Source organism: Euleptes europaea, chromosome 15, assembly GCF_029931775.1.
Source record: "Euleptes europaea isolate rEulEur1 chromosome 15, rEulEur1.hap1, whole genome shotgun sequence".
NCBI lineage: Eukaryota > Metazoa > Chordata > Lepidosauria > Squamata > Sphaerodactylidae > Euleptes > Euleptes europaea.
Genome location: NC_079326.1, coordinates 33688166 through 33704913, shown reverse-complemented (window position 1 = coordinate 33704913; position 16748 = coordinate 33688166). Strand labels below are relative to the sequence as shown.

Sequence of the window (16748 nt, the reverse complement as noted above, 5' to 3'; positions counted from 1 at the left end):
TCATGGAAGTGCCTTCTGAAAGAAACTTAGTTACATGCCAAACAATCCTCTTGAATCAAGTATGAACTTTGGATTGGATGCTGTTTCTAAACACCATCAAACTCTGAGCTTTGCTTCTTTCAGCCCACCAAAATGTTGTTGGTCAGATGGTTTGGACCTGTATAGTCCCTGAAGACTTTCTAAGCTGCTCTGTCTTGCTTTCCAAAAAGGAAAAACAACATATACGCAAAATAACTAAAGACTTTGCCCCCACCCATTTGAACTGGGTCCTCCTTCTGCAATGTCTTGAGATCATTGTGTTTGACTGCCAATTTCAAAACCTGGTTTGAATCATAATGTGATTACTAACAGTGTAAGAATTCATTACAGCAACTTTCATAATTTTCATATTGTGCTGCTTCGTTAAAATAAAGAAGAAAATCACTTGTGCAAATCCCCCAAGTATTTTGATAAAGCTATTTTCAACTCCTGCGTTTTTTGAAGTAACGATTTATTTTATTTTATTTTCAACAGGAAGTTTATAGACATGGGATTTATTGATGAGAAAAGAATAGCCATATGGGGATGGGTATGTATAGTGCCTTTATATTCTTGTTTTCTTGATTAATCCCAGATATTTGACTTATAGAATCCCATCAACAGCTGTTCCTGCACACGTTTCTGCAGAATGCATGGAGGTTGTTTTTGGACATCTCTCTCTTCCACCATGACCAAGATGTTGGCAAAAATGAACGGTTGCATCAGCCACCCATTGCTTCAATGCTTGGGGTTTCCTACTCTTGTTTTCCCAGTGGGGGTTCTTCATGTACAAAGGGGTGGCTCAGAGAAGGAAGATAACTGAGTCTTTAACATAGCTAATTCTTGCTTCTAAAGGCAGTTCTGTAAGTGTAGCTCAACAGAGAATTTACATCAGAATGCAGGATACAGCTGAAGTGTTTGTAAACTTAACTGGGATGCCAGCCAACAATTCACTGATTCTGCCCAGTGCTTTCCTGTTTATAAATGTTGGTTAGTCTCTGATTCTCTCTCAAGATGGGTCTTTCTCTCTTTAATTGATTGCATTGTTCTGCTGGGGGTGGGGAGCTCTTTGTCAGACCTTATTTTTGCAGTGTTCCTCTTTGGCCTGAATTCCAATAGGAGAGGCTCATCCAGGAACATAATGCAAGACAAATGCCTAGAGTGAAAGTGTTTTACACAGAGGAAATTTATATTGAGTTCTTAAAAGCAAACATTTTTGAATTCTTTGGCTGCTGGACAACATTGATATAACTATATGCAAGAGGAAATAGGATTTGGTAATCCTGTGTATTCTATTGTAGGACATAATATCTGGGAAGGGGTGGGTGGTGAATAAGATGAATTTTCTAATTCCACCCAATCTCAAAAGTTCAGGAGAGATAGCAGATACTAAACAGACACAAAATACCTCAGTTCTGTGTCCAGGGACGTTTGCAGTTCTACCCTTTTACCCTTTCTGCCTTTCTCATCCCTTTTCTCTCCCTGCATTTCTTGTCATTTCAGGATTGAAGTTCTGCAGGAAGGAACTACGTTTAAATTTAATTTCTATACAGAATCCAAATTATCTAGAGACATTTAAGGAGTAATAATAACATAATTGTCATTTTTCCATTAAACAATTTGTATGTTCTTATCTGGTATATAGTGCTGTGAAGGGCCATAGCTCAGCAGTAGAGCATCTGCTTGGCACGCAGAAGGTCCCAGGTTCAATCCCCGGCATCTCCAGTTAAAGGGACTAGGCAAGTAGGTGATGTGAAAGGCCTCTGCCTGAGAACCCGGAGAGCCACTGCTGGTCTGAGTAGACAATACTGACTTTGATGGTCCAATGGTCTTAGTCAATATAAGGCAGCTTCATATGTTCATGTGTTAACAGACACTATGGTTTTTCAGACCCACATAGCATTTAACTTTTTGTGTTGTTTCTTAATATGTTGTTTGCTTGTCACAGTTGTATCCCACCTTTCTTTCTATTATGTATCTCAAGGCAGCCTATGTGGGGCTCCTAGGAGATTTCCAATCTAGGCCCTGAGCAGAAGCTTGTTTAGCTTCAGCAAGGCTAGTCCAACCAGACTCTTTAGTGTCCTAGTGAAGGACGAAATAGCTTAGATCACACATCACACAAAACTGGTATTCCAAATGTGGGCCACTCACTCACTGTGACTTGGCAGCGTACATCAGCATGGTGTAGAGGTTAGAGTGTCGGGCTAGGATCTAGAGACCTGGTTTTAAATGCATCCATTAAAACTTGCTGGGTGGCCATGGGTCCGTCCCTCTTTCAGCCTAACCTATGAGGATAAAAACAGAGGAGTGCAGAATGGTGAAATGTAGAATGGGAGCCAGTGTGGTGTCGTGGTTAAGAGCGGTGGACTCTAGTCTGGAGAACCGGGTTTGATTCCCCACTCCTCCACATGAGCGGCGGACTCTAATCTGGTGAACCGGGTTGGTTTTGCCACTCCTCCACATGAAGCCAGCTGGGTGACCTTGGGCTAGTCACAGTTCTCTCCCTCAGCTCCACCTACATCTCAAGATGTCTATTGTGGGGAGAGGAAGGGAAGGTGATTGTAAACCAGTTTGATTCTCCTTAAAAAATAAGGTAGAGAAAGGTGGCATATAAAAACTAACTCTTCTTTTTCTAAAAGGCTTTGGGTCTCCATTGGGGAGAAAAGCTGGGTATAAATATCTAAAAATAAATAAGTCAAACCAGGATCTGAGACCATGGTTCAACATTGGTTTGTTAACCACACTTCTTAATTATGGTTTCGAATGATCTACAAATGCAGACATGGCGGTGTCCTCTTGGATCATTTCCTGGTGTCTTTCTTCTCCTAGGTTAGTGACTACTCATATTGATATGCCCTTTCTCAGTGGCATCCTTGCCTTTTTTTTATATTCAGTAAGATTTTGAAGAAATCCTGTACCTTTTTGTCCAACTGTTCCCTTACCACACTCTCTTGCTCTTACTATGCTTTGCACCAGGGCTGCTGACAGCACCAAATTCCTTCTGCCTCTCCCCCCTCCACCACCAAATTTGGAATAACATACACAAGATGCTTGATTAAAACAGGTACGTTGCTACTATCCCCCAGTAGCTCCTTGCCTGGCTCCCCAGAGTCCCTGGAATTGCATACCCCCCCCCCAGACCTGGCTGTTGCTATCCAGTGATATTACCACTGTCCATCAGCAGCAGCTTTCCTAATTTTTCAGACTTGACCAAGGAGTCCAGAATTTTGTACCCACTCATTTTCCCCCTCTAGCAATCCAGGGCCTTTTATGCTGGTTTGTTTCCCCACAGCCACCCCCGCCGACTACTTCCTTTTTATTATGTATGCTTTTTCTGCCCTCCAGAAGTTGCTTCTCTCTACCCGCACATTTTGCCCATGTTTTCCAGATGCTGTTTTAGCCAGAATCTGGAAAATGTGGTCAAAACACACGAGGAGAATGAGGTGACCTCTGATTGGCGGAAAAGACATGTATAATTAAAAGGAAGCCCTGAAGCAGTCAGCGGGGGTGACCATGGGGAAATGACCCTGCACAAAAAGCCCAGCTCTCTTTGTAGCTCTCTTTGTAGCTCTCTTTGTAGCTCTTCTTCGAAGCCAATCCCTGCACCTTACCCTAGTTCCAGATATGGGCTCATTCCAGACATTTGAGTTATTTCAGGAATTAGAAGCAAGTGGGAGAGTCTGCCGCTGTTCTGCCCTAGAATTCAGGCAGCAGGCAACTTCCAGATGCAAAAGGAATGACTGAATTGAGTGGGATGATCAGAGTTTGTTCCATTACATGCCTTAAAGCTTGGCGAGCCAAGTTCCTGGATGCTAGCACTTCAGGTCTTTATTTAAACATGGCACACTAGAGTTCAGACCATAGCTCTGAGTGATTTTTTAAGGATCCTAGTAGCCTGAATAGCCTAGAGAGCTTAGAAGATAAGCAGAGTCGGCCATGATTAATACATAGGTGAGAGACCACCAACGAAGACTGGGGTTGCTATGCAGAGGAAAGCAATGGCAAACCACCTCTGCTCATTTCTTGCCTTGAAAACCCCACGAGGGGTCACCATGAATCAATTGCAACTTAATGGCACTTAATTACTATTTTTTTCATATGGCACTTGATGGTTATGTAAATAGAATGTGGTCAGTTGGGTGGACTATTAGTTCCTATCACTGGTGCTGCCCAGTCCTTTTAGTCAGAAATTCAAGGGGACTTACTTCCAGATGTAATTTCTGAGCCTCTGTTGAATGTTTTGGAGAATTCTGGGAGAACAGGTAAGGTGCCAGAAGACTAGAGGCAGGCAAATGTTGTCCCCATCTTCAAGAAGGGGAAAAAGGAGGATCTGGGTAACTACCAACCTATCAGCTTGATGTCAGTTCCTGGAAAAGTTTTAGAACAAATCATCAATCAGTCCTTGAGCATTTAGATAGGGTGGCTGTGATTACTAAGAGCAAGCATGGGTTTCTCAAGAACAAGTCATGTTAGTCTAACATTATCTCTTTTTTTGAGAAAGTTACTACCTTTTTGGATCAGGGGAATGCTGTGGACATAGTTTATCTTGATTTCAATAAGGCTTTTGATAAGGTTTGGATCCTATTACTGTCAGGTGAATCCGTAACTGGTTGTCAGAGCACACACAAAGAGTGCTTGTTAATGGTTCCTCTTGGAGAGGAGTGACAACTGGAATGTCTCAGGGATCAACATATTTATAAATGATTTGGATGAAGGAATAGAGGGGAAGCTTTAAATTAAGAGGGGTAGCAAATATGGTAGAAGACAGAGCCAGGATACAGAATGAGCTTGACAGGCTGGAAAACTGGGCTACAATGAAGAAAATGAATTTAAGTGGAGATAAATATAAAGTTCTGCATTTGGGTAGGAAAAATCAAATACATAATTATAGGATGGGGGAGACTTGTCTCTGCAGTAGTATGTGTGAAAAGGATCTTGGGGTCTTAGTAGACCATATACTGAACATGAGTCAGCAGTGTGATGCGGTAGCTAAAAAGGCAAATACAGTTTTGGGTTGTATCAACAGAAGTATAGTGTCAAGATCACGCAAAGGGATGGTATCGCTTTACTCCTCTCTGGTTAGACCTCACCTAGAGTATTGTGTTCTGTTTTGGGCACCACAGTTTAAGAAGGATGTAGACAAGCTGGAATGTGTCCAGAGGAGGGCAACAAAGATGGTGAGGGGTCTGGAGACCAACTCCTATGAGAAAAAGTTGAAGGAGCTCAGTATGTTTAACCTGGAGAGGAGACGACTGAGAGGTGATATGATAACTATCTTGAAGTACTTGAAGAGCTGTCATATAGAGGATGGTGTGGAGTTGTTTTCTGTTGCCCCAGAAGTTTGGACCAGAACCAACGAGTTGAAATTAAATCAGAAGAGTTTTTGGCTAAACATTAGGAAGAGCTTCTTGATAGAGCAGTTCCTCAGTGGAACTGGGCAGGTGTGGGCTCTCCTTCTTTGGAGGTTTTTAAGCAGAGGCTAGATGGCCATCTGACAGAAATGTTGATTCTGTGAACTTAGGCGGATCATGACAAGGAGGGCAGGAAGGGGTGAGCTGATGCTCAGCTTTCGTGGCCCTTTCTTACATACCCAGGGAAATGCTGATCCGCCACTTTAACAAAAGACAACTAATCTTACTTGTGTTGGAATTAGCAATGTCTAGCGTGCAAAGAAATTAGAAGAAGACCCAGCAGGGGGCAGGCAAGTGGTCAGCTGGATAGGACTGTAAGGTTAGAGACCTTTCCATCCTTTTATGTCATCTCTTGTCTGTCCTTAGACTGATATTCTCAGGGCAATTTCCTGCTTCTTCTCAGAAGTCACTTCTCCTCCTCCTTCCCTGTAGTCAGCAAGGCAGCTAGAAGCTATCCCTGTCTCTTAGTGTTCCTACCAATAATGTAATTCTCTAACAAACATTTAACTTTACCTTTAATCAGTGAGTCTGCCGCTTCTCTGTGCAACTAGCACTCTGCCAACAACTTGATGGTTGGAAATCTCCCTCCTCTGCCTTTGGAAAGTGACATCCTTTAACCTTGAGACAAGGGAACTCAATTGTTGCGAGTTTAGCTGGATTGAAAGCAGTCTGGGGGCTGCAATGATCCACACTAGTGATTGAGCCGGATTTAGGTTTGATGAGGCCCTAAGCTATTGAAGGTATTGGGGCCCTTTATATGTCCAGCTGTCTTTTGTCAACAACAAATTGTCACTTTTTTTGTGTTGAATATATGCTATATGGTAATTTATGGACCTAATAGGTATCTAAAGCCATTTGCACATAACAAAATATGTATTTTATCAAAGAAATTGTTGAACTGAAAGACAATTAAGAAGAAGTATATTAATAGTGACATAATTATCAAGCTCTAACTTAAAATGATAACACTTTTGCTGTATGTAGGTTTTATTTTATTTGTTTTTTATCTTATATTTTGGAAATGTACATCCAGGTTTTTTTCCTTTAAATTTTTTTGGGGGGGCCAAGAGAGTGAGGCCCTAAGCTATAGCTTGTTTAGCTTATACGTAAATCCAGCACTGCTAGTGATTAACTGAGAAGGGAGTGCTTTTCATGAACGTTTCGCCCAGTGTAAAAAAGCACCCAAATTGTGGTCCAACACACTAACCACTACAGAACATTGGCTCTCCTGTTTGCAGTCTAGAAATATACAGCTGCATCCATCAAGGTGACTAGCAGGGAAAGCTACTCAACAAAGGAAAGGAGATTCGAGTTCCTGTTTGCTTCTGTCTGGTAGAGAATGCTCGGGCTTTTGCTGAGGATATCTTGGCTTGCTCAGTGCCTCAGCATGCCAAAGCAAATATTCCCTCTGGCTTCTGCTATTTACCACTTGGGTTCTTCGAAGGCAAATGTTTCATCACAGATCGTTTACTCCCCTGTTCTTTCCTTCCAGTCCTATGGTGGCTATGTAGCCTCGTTGGCACTGGGATCTGGCGCTGGGATCTTTCGGTGTGGAATTGCAGTGGCTCCTGTCTCCAGCTGGGAATATTACGGTATGGAAAAAAACCTCATAAACCCCAATCCTGGAAAGTAGGGCACAAACAATGAATTATTTTTTTAAACAGAGTCACCACAAGGAGCTCTTGCAAAATTTATAAGACGTCGTCTAGAAAAGAATCCTTCAAAGCGCACTTTCTTAGTCAGATTTTTCATATAGCAGAGGCTATCTTGCTCGAATGCAGAGACTAGTTCGTAATTATATGAAGACCAAGAGTAGGTTTTTATACCCCACTTTTCTCTACCATAGGTAGTCTCAAAGCAGCTTATAACCATCTTCCCTCCCCCACTCATTCCCACAACAGGCACCTTGTGAGGTAGGTGGGGCTGAGAGAATTCTGAGAGAACTCTGACTAGCCCCAAGTCACCCAGCAGGCTTCATGTGGAGGAGAGGGGGAATCAAACCCGGTTCTCCGATTAGAGTCCATCGCTCCATCGTCAAAGCAGGTAGTCAGCAGTATTAAAAAAAAACCTTTTTTAAGAAACACACAAACATCCAGTTCCACACCATTTCCTCATTCAGGGCCAAACTACATGCCGTTTCCCTCCGTCAGAAGTCGCCTTGCTTTCTCTCCGCATTTCTCCATGTTTTGAGGGACCTGTTTTATCTCGAATTGGAAAATGTGGGAGGGGGGATGCAGGGAAATGCAGGGGGAGAGCAAGGCGACCTCTGATGGTCGGAAACAGCATGCATAATCCAAACAAAGACCTGAAGACGTCGGAGGGGTGATGGTGAGTGAAACAGCCATGCATAAGCATGGCTATGCAAGGTATCAGATGTGGGGGGATCATAGAAGTGGTGTGCAAATACAGCCGGCCATGTGCCATCTCCTCCTCCCACAGATCTCTGAACCTGTATAAACTATCCAGCGCACAACTTCTGCTTCTTGCGCCTTCCATAAAAATGATACACGTGCAGTATCCTATTTCCACATGGAGAGTGCATCTCATTGGAATGTCATTAGCATGACTGTGTTTAAAAGGGAAAATGTCTGTAACAGAAATAAACCATAAGGCATTTGAGAATGTTAAGATTTTTTTAAAAAAATAGCCCACTCGCAATGTATTGCATATTTCCTTCTCCCTCCTGACGTGTGAACCCAGAATGATGTTTGTGTTAGACAGAAGAACAGCTGCTAGATTTCCCCCCTTCTCATTAAACACTACTTCCACAGATAGAATGACTATTAGGGTCGTTTTACAAGCCAAAAGGCGTTTGTTTGGGTGGCTGTCCTCAGTCTAAGATATCGCCTGCTTGACATTTATGACATTTAGGAGCAGAGCTCTTCTCCCATAACTGACTCCAAATACCGCTGATCTTTTTTCCGTCCCCTATTCCCAGAAACAAAAGAGAATACAAACTTCTGTAAATATGTCAGTGTACTATTCTGCCAAAGGTAAGCATTATTTAAGCCCTACTGATGTCAGTAGAAGAATTAAGTATGTGTTTGATGCTTTTCCACTGAGATCAACGGGATTTTAAAGCAATTACCTTTGGATGGATTATGCACTTATTCTTGTGACCCCAAGTTGGTAGCACATGAGCCATGAATTTAAGTGCCTGCCAGGTGCTTGCTTATATCCCTCTCCCCCCGCCCCACCCCCTGCACACTGCTACAGTTTTAGTCAGGTCTTTATTGGCTACCCCTACGTAGCTACCCAGGCACATCTAGTGGACTATTTTGTATGGCTGGTGGCCTGTAATCGACTTCTTGGGTCACAAGCCACAGTGGCCTGGTCTGGACAAATAAAGCTTTCTGTTAATCTTTAATGCATGGGTACTTTCACTCACGTTCACCGCCCCCCCTCCCCGTCCGTCTTGGTTGTTTCTTGGAATTATGCATGAGTTTTCCCTCCATTAGAGATGACCTCACGGTAGGGTTGCCCGATCCCACCACTGGCGGGAGATTTTTTGGGGTGCCTGAGGAGGGCGGGGTTTGGGGAGGGGAGGGACTTAAATGCCATAGAGTTCGATTGCCAAAGCGGCCATTTTTCTCCAGGTGAACTGATCTCTATCGGCTGGAGATCAGTTGAATTAGCAGGAGATCTCCTGCTACTACCTGGCAGTTGGCAACCCTACCTCACTGCCAGCCCTCACAAATTCTGGACCTTCTCGTTCTTCCATTAACCCTATTCTCCCCTCTCCCCTGAGCTCAGCCCTGGTGAAATCTCACAGCCAATTACAAAGCAGCATGTCCAGAAGTGGGGATTCAAATATTTCCTGCTTCCTCAGAGCTCTTTCTGAGCAGAAGAAAGGCTTTTAAAACTGAGGCTTGGATTTCTCCCTCCACCCCTTCTTTTCAGATTGCTCTTTTTTATGTTTTTAAAATGCTTTTTTATGCAGCAATTGGGTTTGGGGGAGAGGGAACATTTCTCTCACTACAGCCGATTATAAAGCAGCATTTCAAGGGGCAGGGATTCAAATACTTCCTGATTTGAGCATGGAGACTGCTGGTGCATAGACTGCCAACAGGAAAGTGTGGGTCCAGCTAGCAACGAACCTCAGGAAAAACTCCCATGCATAAATGACCTTTGTGGGGTTTAGCTACCTGACCAGTGGCTGTTACCATTACCTCTACTATTATTCGACTGAGCCGTCTTGGTATTTTAGCTGGTATTTTATTTTATAGACATCTCTGTCTATATTGCTGTTTCACACTGGAGTTTTATGGTTTTGTGTTTGGAATGTTGTTATGAGCCCTTAGCCCTCCCTAGCCAGGAAGGAGGGCAGGTTATAAATTTTAATTAATAAATAAATAACTTAATCTGAGTTACAGCAAACTACTTTATTCCTCTGAATGGACAGCAAGGAGTAAATGCTGCTATCTGGAAATGTGTGAATATATGAGGACTTATTCTGCTTTTATTTAATATTTCAGCATCCATTTACACTGAAAGATTCATGGGTCTTCCGACAAAATCAGACAACCTTGAGCACTACAGAGTAAGAATTCTGTAACATTTCTGATTTTGGCGTTGTTGTTTTTTTTATTTTTATTTTTTTACCAGTTATCCTCAACCCCCGCTCCCCATTCTTTCTGCTCTTGTATCAGAACGACGTAAGGCATCGCACCTCCCCTATCCGTGCTCTCATGCTTTTTCCACTGGGACCGAAGATACCACAAGACTCCAATACTGTTTCCTTCCAAGGGAACCAGACTTTTCACCTCTCAAGTTCAGTACAGATGACCTTTTCTGCACATTGACACAGCATGCAGAAACAGGGTTGCCAACCTCCAGATGAAGCCTGGAGATCTCCCGTTATTACAGCTGACCTCCAGGTGACAGAGATCAGTTCACGTGGATAAAAAGGATGTTTTGGAAGGTGGACTCTATGGCGTTATATCCCATTGAAGTCCCTCCCCTCCCCAAACCCCGCCTACCTCAGGCTCCACCCCCCAAATCTCCAGGTATTTCCCAACCTGAGATGGCAACCCTACGCAAGGAGGAAGAGCAAGCACAAGCACTCTGGCCCCTCCCCAGCCTCTGCACAACTTCCTGGTCATCTGCAGAGTGAAACCCCACGTACCCCCCAATCGCAAGATCTGCGATGCTGCTTTCAGAACATTGCTGATCACAGAAAAGTGTACGCATAGCCACTTCCTCCATGCAGTCACATGACCAGGAAATCAAGTGGAGATGGGCGGGGCCAGCGCACTCATGCCTACTCTCCCCAAGCAGTGAGTCAATGTGGTGGGGGGAGGGGGGCTCATCTCATAGAATCATAGCATCATAGAGTTGGAAGGGACCACCAGGGTCATCTAGTCCAACCCCCTGCACACTGCAGGAAACTCACAACTACCTCGCTTTGGGCTGGTCTATGACTGTAACAACAATAAACTAAACTAAAACACAACTACCTACCCCACACACCCCCAGTGACTCCTACTCCATGCCTAGAAGATGGCCAAGATGCCCTCTCTCCCATGAACTGCCCAAGGTATCTATATTGAGCTACAGAGTAGTGGGGGTGAGCATTCTTATTTATTTATTTTATACCCCACACCCTCTCCCTACAGGGGACTCGGGGAAGCTTGCAACATTTGAAAATAAAATAAATACAGATAATACGAATACAAATAAATGTAGAAACAATAAAACCAATTAAAGCGTCGACTTAGCAACAAGCTACTCGGAGAATTCAAACAACTGGCCAGCTCCCCGGTTCACAACACTGACCACAGATCGCACAAAATGGGTTGTAATCAACAGCAGAAATATCGTCGCTGGTGCCCATTGATTTATATGGAGAGGGCTTTCTCAAATGAGCTTTCTAGAATTTGCACCCGACAGTACATCAGTTATTCCGTGGACTTGCAGTTGCAGTTTGTCCAGGAAGCTACCTAACTACTATTGAGTCAACTCATGGCCACGAGAAATAACACTGGGAAACGTGTAGCATAAACACGAGGGTTTATTGATCAGGGGTGTGTGAGCTTGCATCAGCTTGGCCCTAGCTGTTTCCTTTTTTGTCGAGGAGAAAACATGGCAATGTTGAGGTGTTTCTTTTGTAATGGCTTGACACTTGCACCTTAAGAATTGTGTGATGGGCCACTTCCGGTTGTGCAACAATAGCATGCTTGGGCATATGGAGGCTTCCTATACTTTCTTTTGTAAGAACCCAAGTTTTTTTGGGGTGGGATCTGGGCTTGGACAAACAAATGCAGAGTAGCACGGGGTGCTTGTGCATTGACAGAACTCTGACTGTTTTGGCTGTATGCTGTTCCATACATTTATGTCCTTAATTCCATATGTTTGCCACATGTCAGTAATTCCATCGGCGTGCCACATGGATCCCTTCCCATCCTCCTTTAAAAAAAATACCAGCTTCTAAGCTGAAATGCACAACCAGCAGAATCCTGGGGTGCAGCCCTTTCTGAACTTGAGTGTCAAAGAGCTCCCCAACCTGTCTCCACCAGTTGGAGGCTGCTTTGGTTTGGTCAAAAGTTTTCCAAAAGACAAAACCTTGAACTCCAGGCTTTCGCCCCAAGTCCAAGGAGTAGCTGCCACCAGCCCTTTCAAAAGGTTGAGCTCCAGGGGGAAGATAAGGGCAATCCTCTCCCAACTCACTCCAAAATTGAGTGTAACACTTACCCTGCAAGGTAGAGACCTGCCAGGGAAAGATTACACTCCCAAAATGTCTTAGGTTTTTGGTAGGTGGTTTTTACACTCACACAAAGGCACTTAGAATTTAGGCTTGGAATCCCAAAATCACAGACACAAGCCATTTAAAGGCTAACAATTTATTTATAAGATTCAAGCTGGTTTAGGGGAAAGAAAAAGTCATGAAGTGTTAAGCAAGAAAATAATAAACTATTTAGCATAACTAGCTAATACATTCAAAAACCTTTTTTGGTTCAAAAGGATTGGCAAAGGTTTCTTGCATCAGGTTTATAGTTACCAACTTCCAAAGATGCTTCCAGCATTCAAGAGTTTCAAAAGGGTGTCCAAAGGTTTCTCCAAGCAAGTCAGCTTGACCAGAGTTTCCCCGTAGGGCCAAAATCAAATGGGTTGTGATGCAGCCAGCACAGCCTTCCTGCTGTGCACCCCAAAGCGTGCATAGTTTTCTCAAGGGTTGGTTTGTCCTTATATTCGTTTTCTCAGTGGCATGAGCTCATAGAGGCCATTTGAGAAAACGCAAGCACTTAGCTGTTAATTAATCACTTGGTCAGAAATTGCTGACTCATTCAGAGATGTGTTCAGGTGAGGAAGCCTGCAGAACTACCTGCACCTGGACATTGTCATGATGGCTGACCATTTAATTACCATGGCAATGCACGGCCTTGCATTCCAAAAAGGGGAAAGGTTAACTAGCACCAGCTGGGGCTTATTCCCTCCACAGAAGCAGTTTTCAAAAGGAAACTTATTTTTCTGGTCTAAAATCCCAATAACACAAAATTCATAGGCCTCCCAGGCCTGAACCAAAAAATCATGCAATCCAAGAAATTGAGAGGCCTCAACTTCTTGACATTGAGAACTTCAGACTGCAGCTGGGGAATTGCATCTGCTTTCTATGTATCCCTTTTGTTCAATTAACCATTAGTCAATCTTTATTAAACAGGGTGCTGTGTCTTGAATACTCTGGTCTAAAGCGGAAGACCAGCAAAGGGCTTCTTAACGCTTTTTCTTCCAGCAGTGTTTCTGCTCCAAGTAACACATCTAATTGGGAGGGGTTGATGTACCGTCCCCCAACATCACGGTCCAAATACCCACTCCCCTAGCTACTTCGCAATGTTAAAGAAACCATTAAGAGACCCAGTTGTGGGTTTGCCTCGGAACGTGAAGTTCAGCCCAGTTGCTAGTTACAGGTTGATGATAATGTTTGCCACAGTCATGCAGGGCAGAACGTTAGAAGGGCCATGTTGGTTCTGAACAGGGATCCATCTGGTCCAGCATCCTGTTTCGCACAGCAGCCAACCAGTTGCTCTGGCTGGCCAGCAAACAGGGCCTTCCTCTGATGTTGCCTCCTAACACTGGTATTCAGAAGTTTACTGCCTCTGGATGTGGAGGTTCCCTTTATTTGCAGTGGTTAGTAGCCATTGATGGGACCTATTTCTCACAGATTTGTCTAATCCCCCTTTAAAGCCATCTATGCCATACTAACCATCACTATACTGGCAGTGAATTCTAGAATTTAATTATTCGTTGGGTAAAGTTAGGGTTGCCAGCCTCCAGGTACTAGCTGGAGATCCCCTGTTATTACAACTGATCTCCAGCCGATACAGATCAGTTCACCTGGAGAAAATGGCTTCTTTGGCAATTGGACTCTATGGTTTTGAAGTCCCCCTCCTCCCCAAACCCACCCTCCTCAGGCTCCACCTCAAAAACCTCCCTCAGGTGGCGAAGAAGGACCTAGCAACCCTAAGTAAAGTACTTCCTTCTGTCTGTCTGGAAGATAGGGTCCATCAAATTTATTAGGTGCCCCCAAGTTCCAGTATTATGGGAGAGGGAGGAAAAAGTTCTGTCTATCCACTTTCCCCCTCCCCATACATAACTTTATAAACCTCCATTGTGTCTTCCTTAGTTGCTTTTTTCCCTTTCTAAACTGAAAAGTTCTGGACTCTTTAGCCTTAACGTGTAGGAAAGGTGTAAAAAAGCCCCAGTCATTTGATGTTCTGCAGCAGCTGAATTCTTAATTTTCTCCTTAACAGAATTCAACAGTGATGGCCAGGGCAGAGAACTTCCATAACGTGGATTACCTTCTCATCCATGGAACAGCAGATGGTGAGCATTATGAAAAGCCAGTAGCGAGAGTGAGCCAGAATTGCTTTGTTTAAGAAACACCATGCATTTTTCTGCGCCTCTGATTAGGGTCAACACTTCAGATGCGTTTCCATTTCTCCATCCGGCACATCGAGCAATATTGACTCATTGTTGATCACATCTGCCCTATCACTTGATAACTCATGAGTCTAATGCACCATGGTTGCGTACTTTCTGGCATTTATCTCATCCCACCCACCCCCAGCCACTTTCTTTCTCTTAATTTGTTTTCAACCTTTATTTTTATTTCAGATAATGTACATTTTCAGAACTCTGCACAGATCTCCAAAGCCTTAGTTGATGCACAAGTGGATTTCCAGGCAATGGTAGATACCATCAACATATTTGAGCGTTAATGTACTGTCTGAATACCAACATCTCACTTTAGTTGATGTTGCGGGACTAGGCGGGGGTCCATGCACTGGCAGAAATCCCAAGTGAAGTAGCTGGGAAAGATGACTTTTAAAATTTAAATAGCACTGGAAATGTTAACCGGGGCAAGTCTGATCTAAATAATTTTAAAAAATTAGAGACAGGCTGAATGCAAGAAAGATACTGCTGTGGCTGAAACATCTCAGTATCTTGGAAGCCAGTTTGTCTTATTTTGGATGTGCGTTGGGTGGTTGTTTTCACTTTAGGGGAAATTTTCTCTATGCATGCTGAGAGGGGGGATTCTTCAGTATCACTCCCACGTTCCAGAATTATCATTTATGGATCTAGCAATTTCCACACAGGCCTCTTGCTCTGGCTTTCCTCCCAAACTGCAACCGTTTTTTTGAGGGGGGCCGTCTGCATGGTCATGTGGTCATTCACCCTCCAGGTTCTCCCCAACTCTGCTGCTGGTTTCCCCAAACCCACTTTGGTATGATATTCCCTGAAAGATCATACACGAAGCAGGTTTGGGGGAAAATGTGGATGGAAAGGCACTGTTCGCTTTTAGCTGCTGGCAGTCTTTTTGCCAGCTTAAAAAAAATGATTGTGGGTGGCTATATCTTAGAGCTGATTTTAGAAACTGGCAAAAACCTGCCAGAGGTGGGGATGCAGAAGGACAACTTCAACTGCCCATTCCTCTGCATTCTCAGTGCAATTATAGAAAAATGGGGAGTTGCCTCTGGGTGGAAATTCCCTAGCTTGGATCCAGTGAGGTGCAAGCAGAAACATAGAACACAGTTCGCTTGCATAAGATGTGTGTGTGTGTAAAGTGCCGTCAAGTCGCAGTCGACTTATGGCGACCCCTTTTTTGGGTTTTCATGGCAAGAGACTAACAGAGGTGGTTTGCCAGTGCCTTCCTCTGCACAGCAACTTTGGTATTCCTTGGTGGTCTCCCACCAGGGCTGATCCTGCTTAGCTTCTGAGATCTGACGAAAGGCAAGTGGGGATACAATAAATTTGACTTAGCACAAGCAGCTACCAGGGTCTTTTTCTTCTGTTACCATTTACGCAAGAGCTCCTCTCAGGGAATCAACTGCCTGAGGAAAAACAGAGAGGAATATGATAGCAAACAGTGTGGAAATGTTGCCATTTCTTTCTGTTCTCCTGCTCTTTCTCCAACTATTATATTCCTTGTGGAATATTTTTTTAATTTGTTTTTCTTTTACTAGAGGTCCTCTATGCAATACTACAAACTGCTTCAAAAGCTTTTCTGAACAGTAGTGTCATTGGAGAGAGCCAGTGTGGTGTCATGGTTAAGGTTCAAATCCCCACTCATGCCAAGGAAGTTTGTTGGATGACCTTGGGCCAGTCACACTCTCTCAGTCCTGACTAGTGATTGTATGGGAGCCCTCCAAGGAATACCAGGGTTGTGACGTGGAGGCAGGCAATGGCAAACCACCTCTGAATGTCTCTTGCCTTGAAAACCCTACAGGGTCACCATAAGTCAGCTGTGACTTGAAGGCAAAAAACAACAACTCATGGGACATATGTGCACATGTGAATGTTTGAGACCTACAATGCCAGAGTTCCCTTGGGTCCCTAGAGCTAGTTTCCTGGTTCTTTAGATCCTCACCAGGATGTGGTGATGGCTGCCAACCTGGAAGGCTTTAAAAGGGGAGTGGACAAATTCATGGAGGATGGGGCTGTCAATGGTTACTAGTCATGATGGATATCTACTCCCTCCAATACAAGAAGCAGTATGCCTTTTTATATCAGTTGCTGGGAAGGATGGATGGGAGGATGCTGCTGCAGCCATCCTGCTTGTGGACTTCCTAAAGGCAGCTGGTTGGCCACTGGGTGAACGAAATGCTGGACTTGATGGGCCTTTGCTCTGATCCAGCATGGCTCTTCTTACATTCCTGAACTTAAGATGTGTTATGTTTCTCGTCTTTTTTAGTGGTACACGGACCAGAACCATGCCATTCCGGGTGTTTCTCTTAAACATCTTTACACCCATATGACACACTTCCTCAAGCAGTGCTTTTCCCTGGTCTGAAGCAGACTTCCTCCACTGGCCTTCACTGTTTG

At 43.9% G+C, this 16748-nt stretch overlaps 1 protein-coding gene across 1 annotated transcript in view; it reads left to right on the top strand.

The window, feature by feature from the left end:
- Positions 1-16748, top strand: part of FAP (fibroblast activation protein alpha) — a 64013-nt gene extending 47265 nt beyond the window's left edge. The window contains exons 21-26 of the mRNA XM_056861179.1: positions 514-568; positions 6922-7021; positions 9905-9969; positions 14177-14249; positions 14541-14614; positions 16618-16748. Coding sequence (XP_056717157.1) covers positions 514-568; positions 6922-7021; positions 9905-9969; positions 14177-14249; positions 14541-14614; positions 16618-16716 — 466 coding nt within the window. The 3' untranslated portion in view covers positions 16717-16748. The remainder of the gene's footprint in view (positions 1-513; positions 569-6921; positions 7022-9904; positions 9970-14176; positions 14250-14540; positions 14615-16617) is intronic.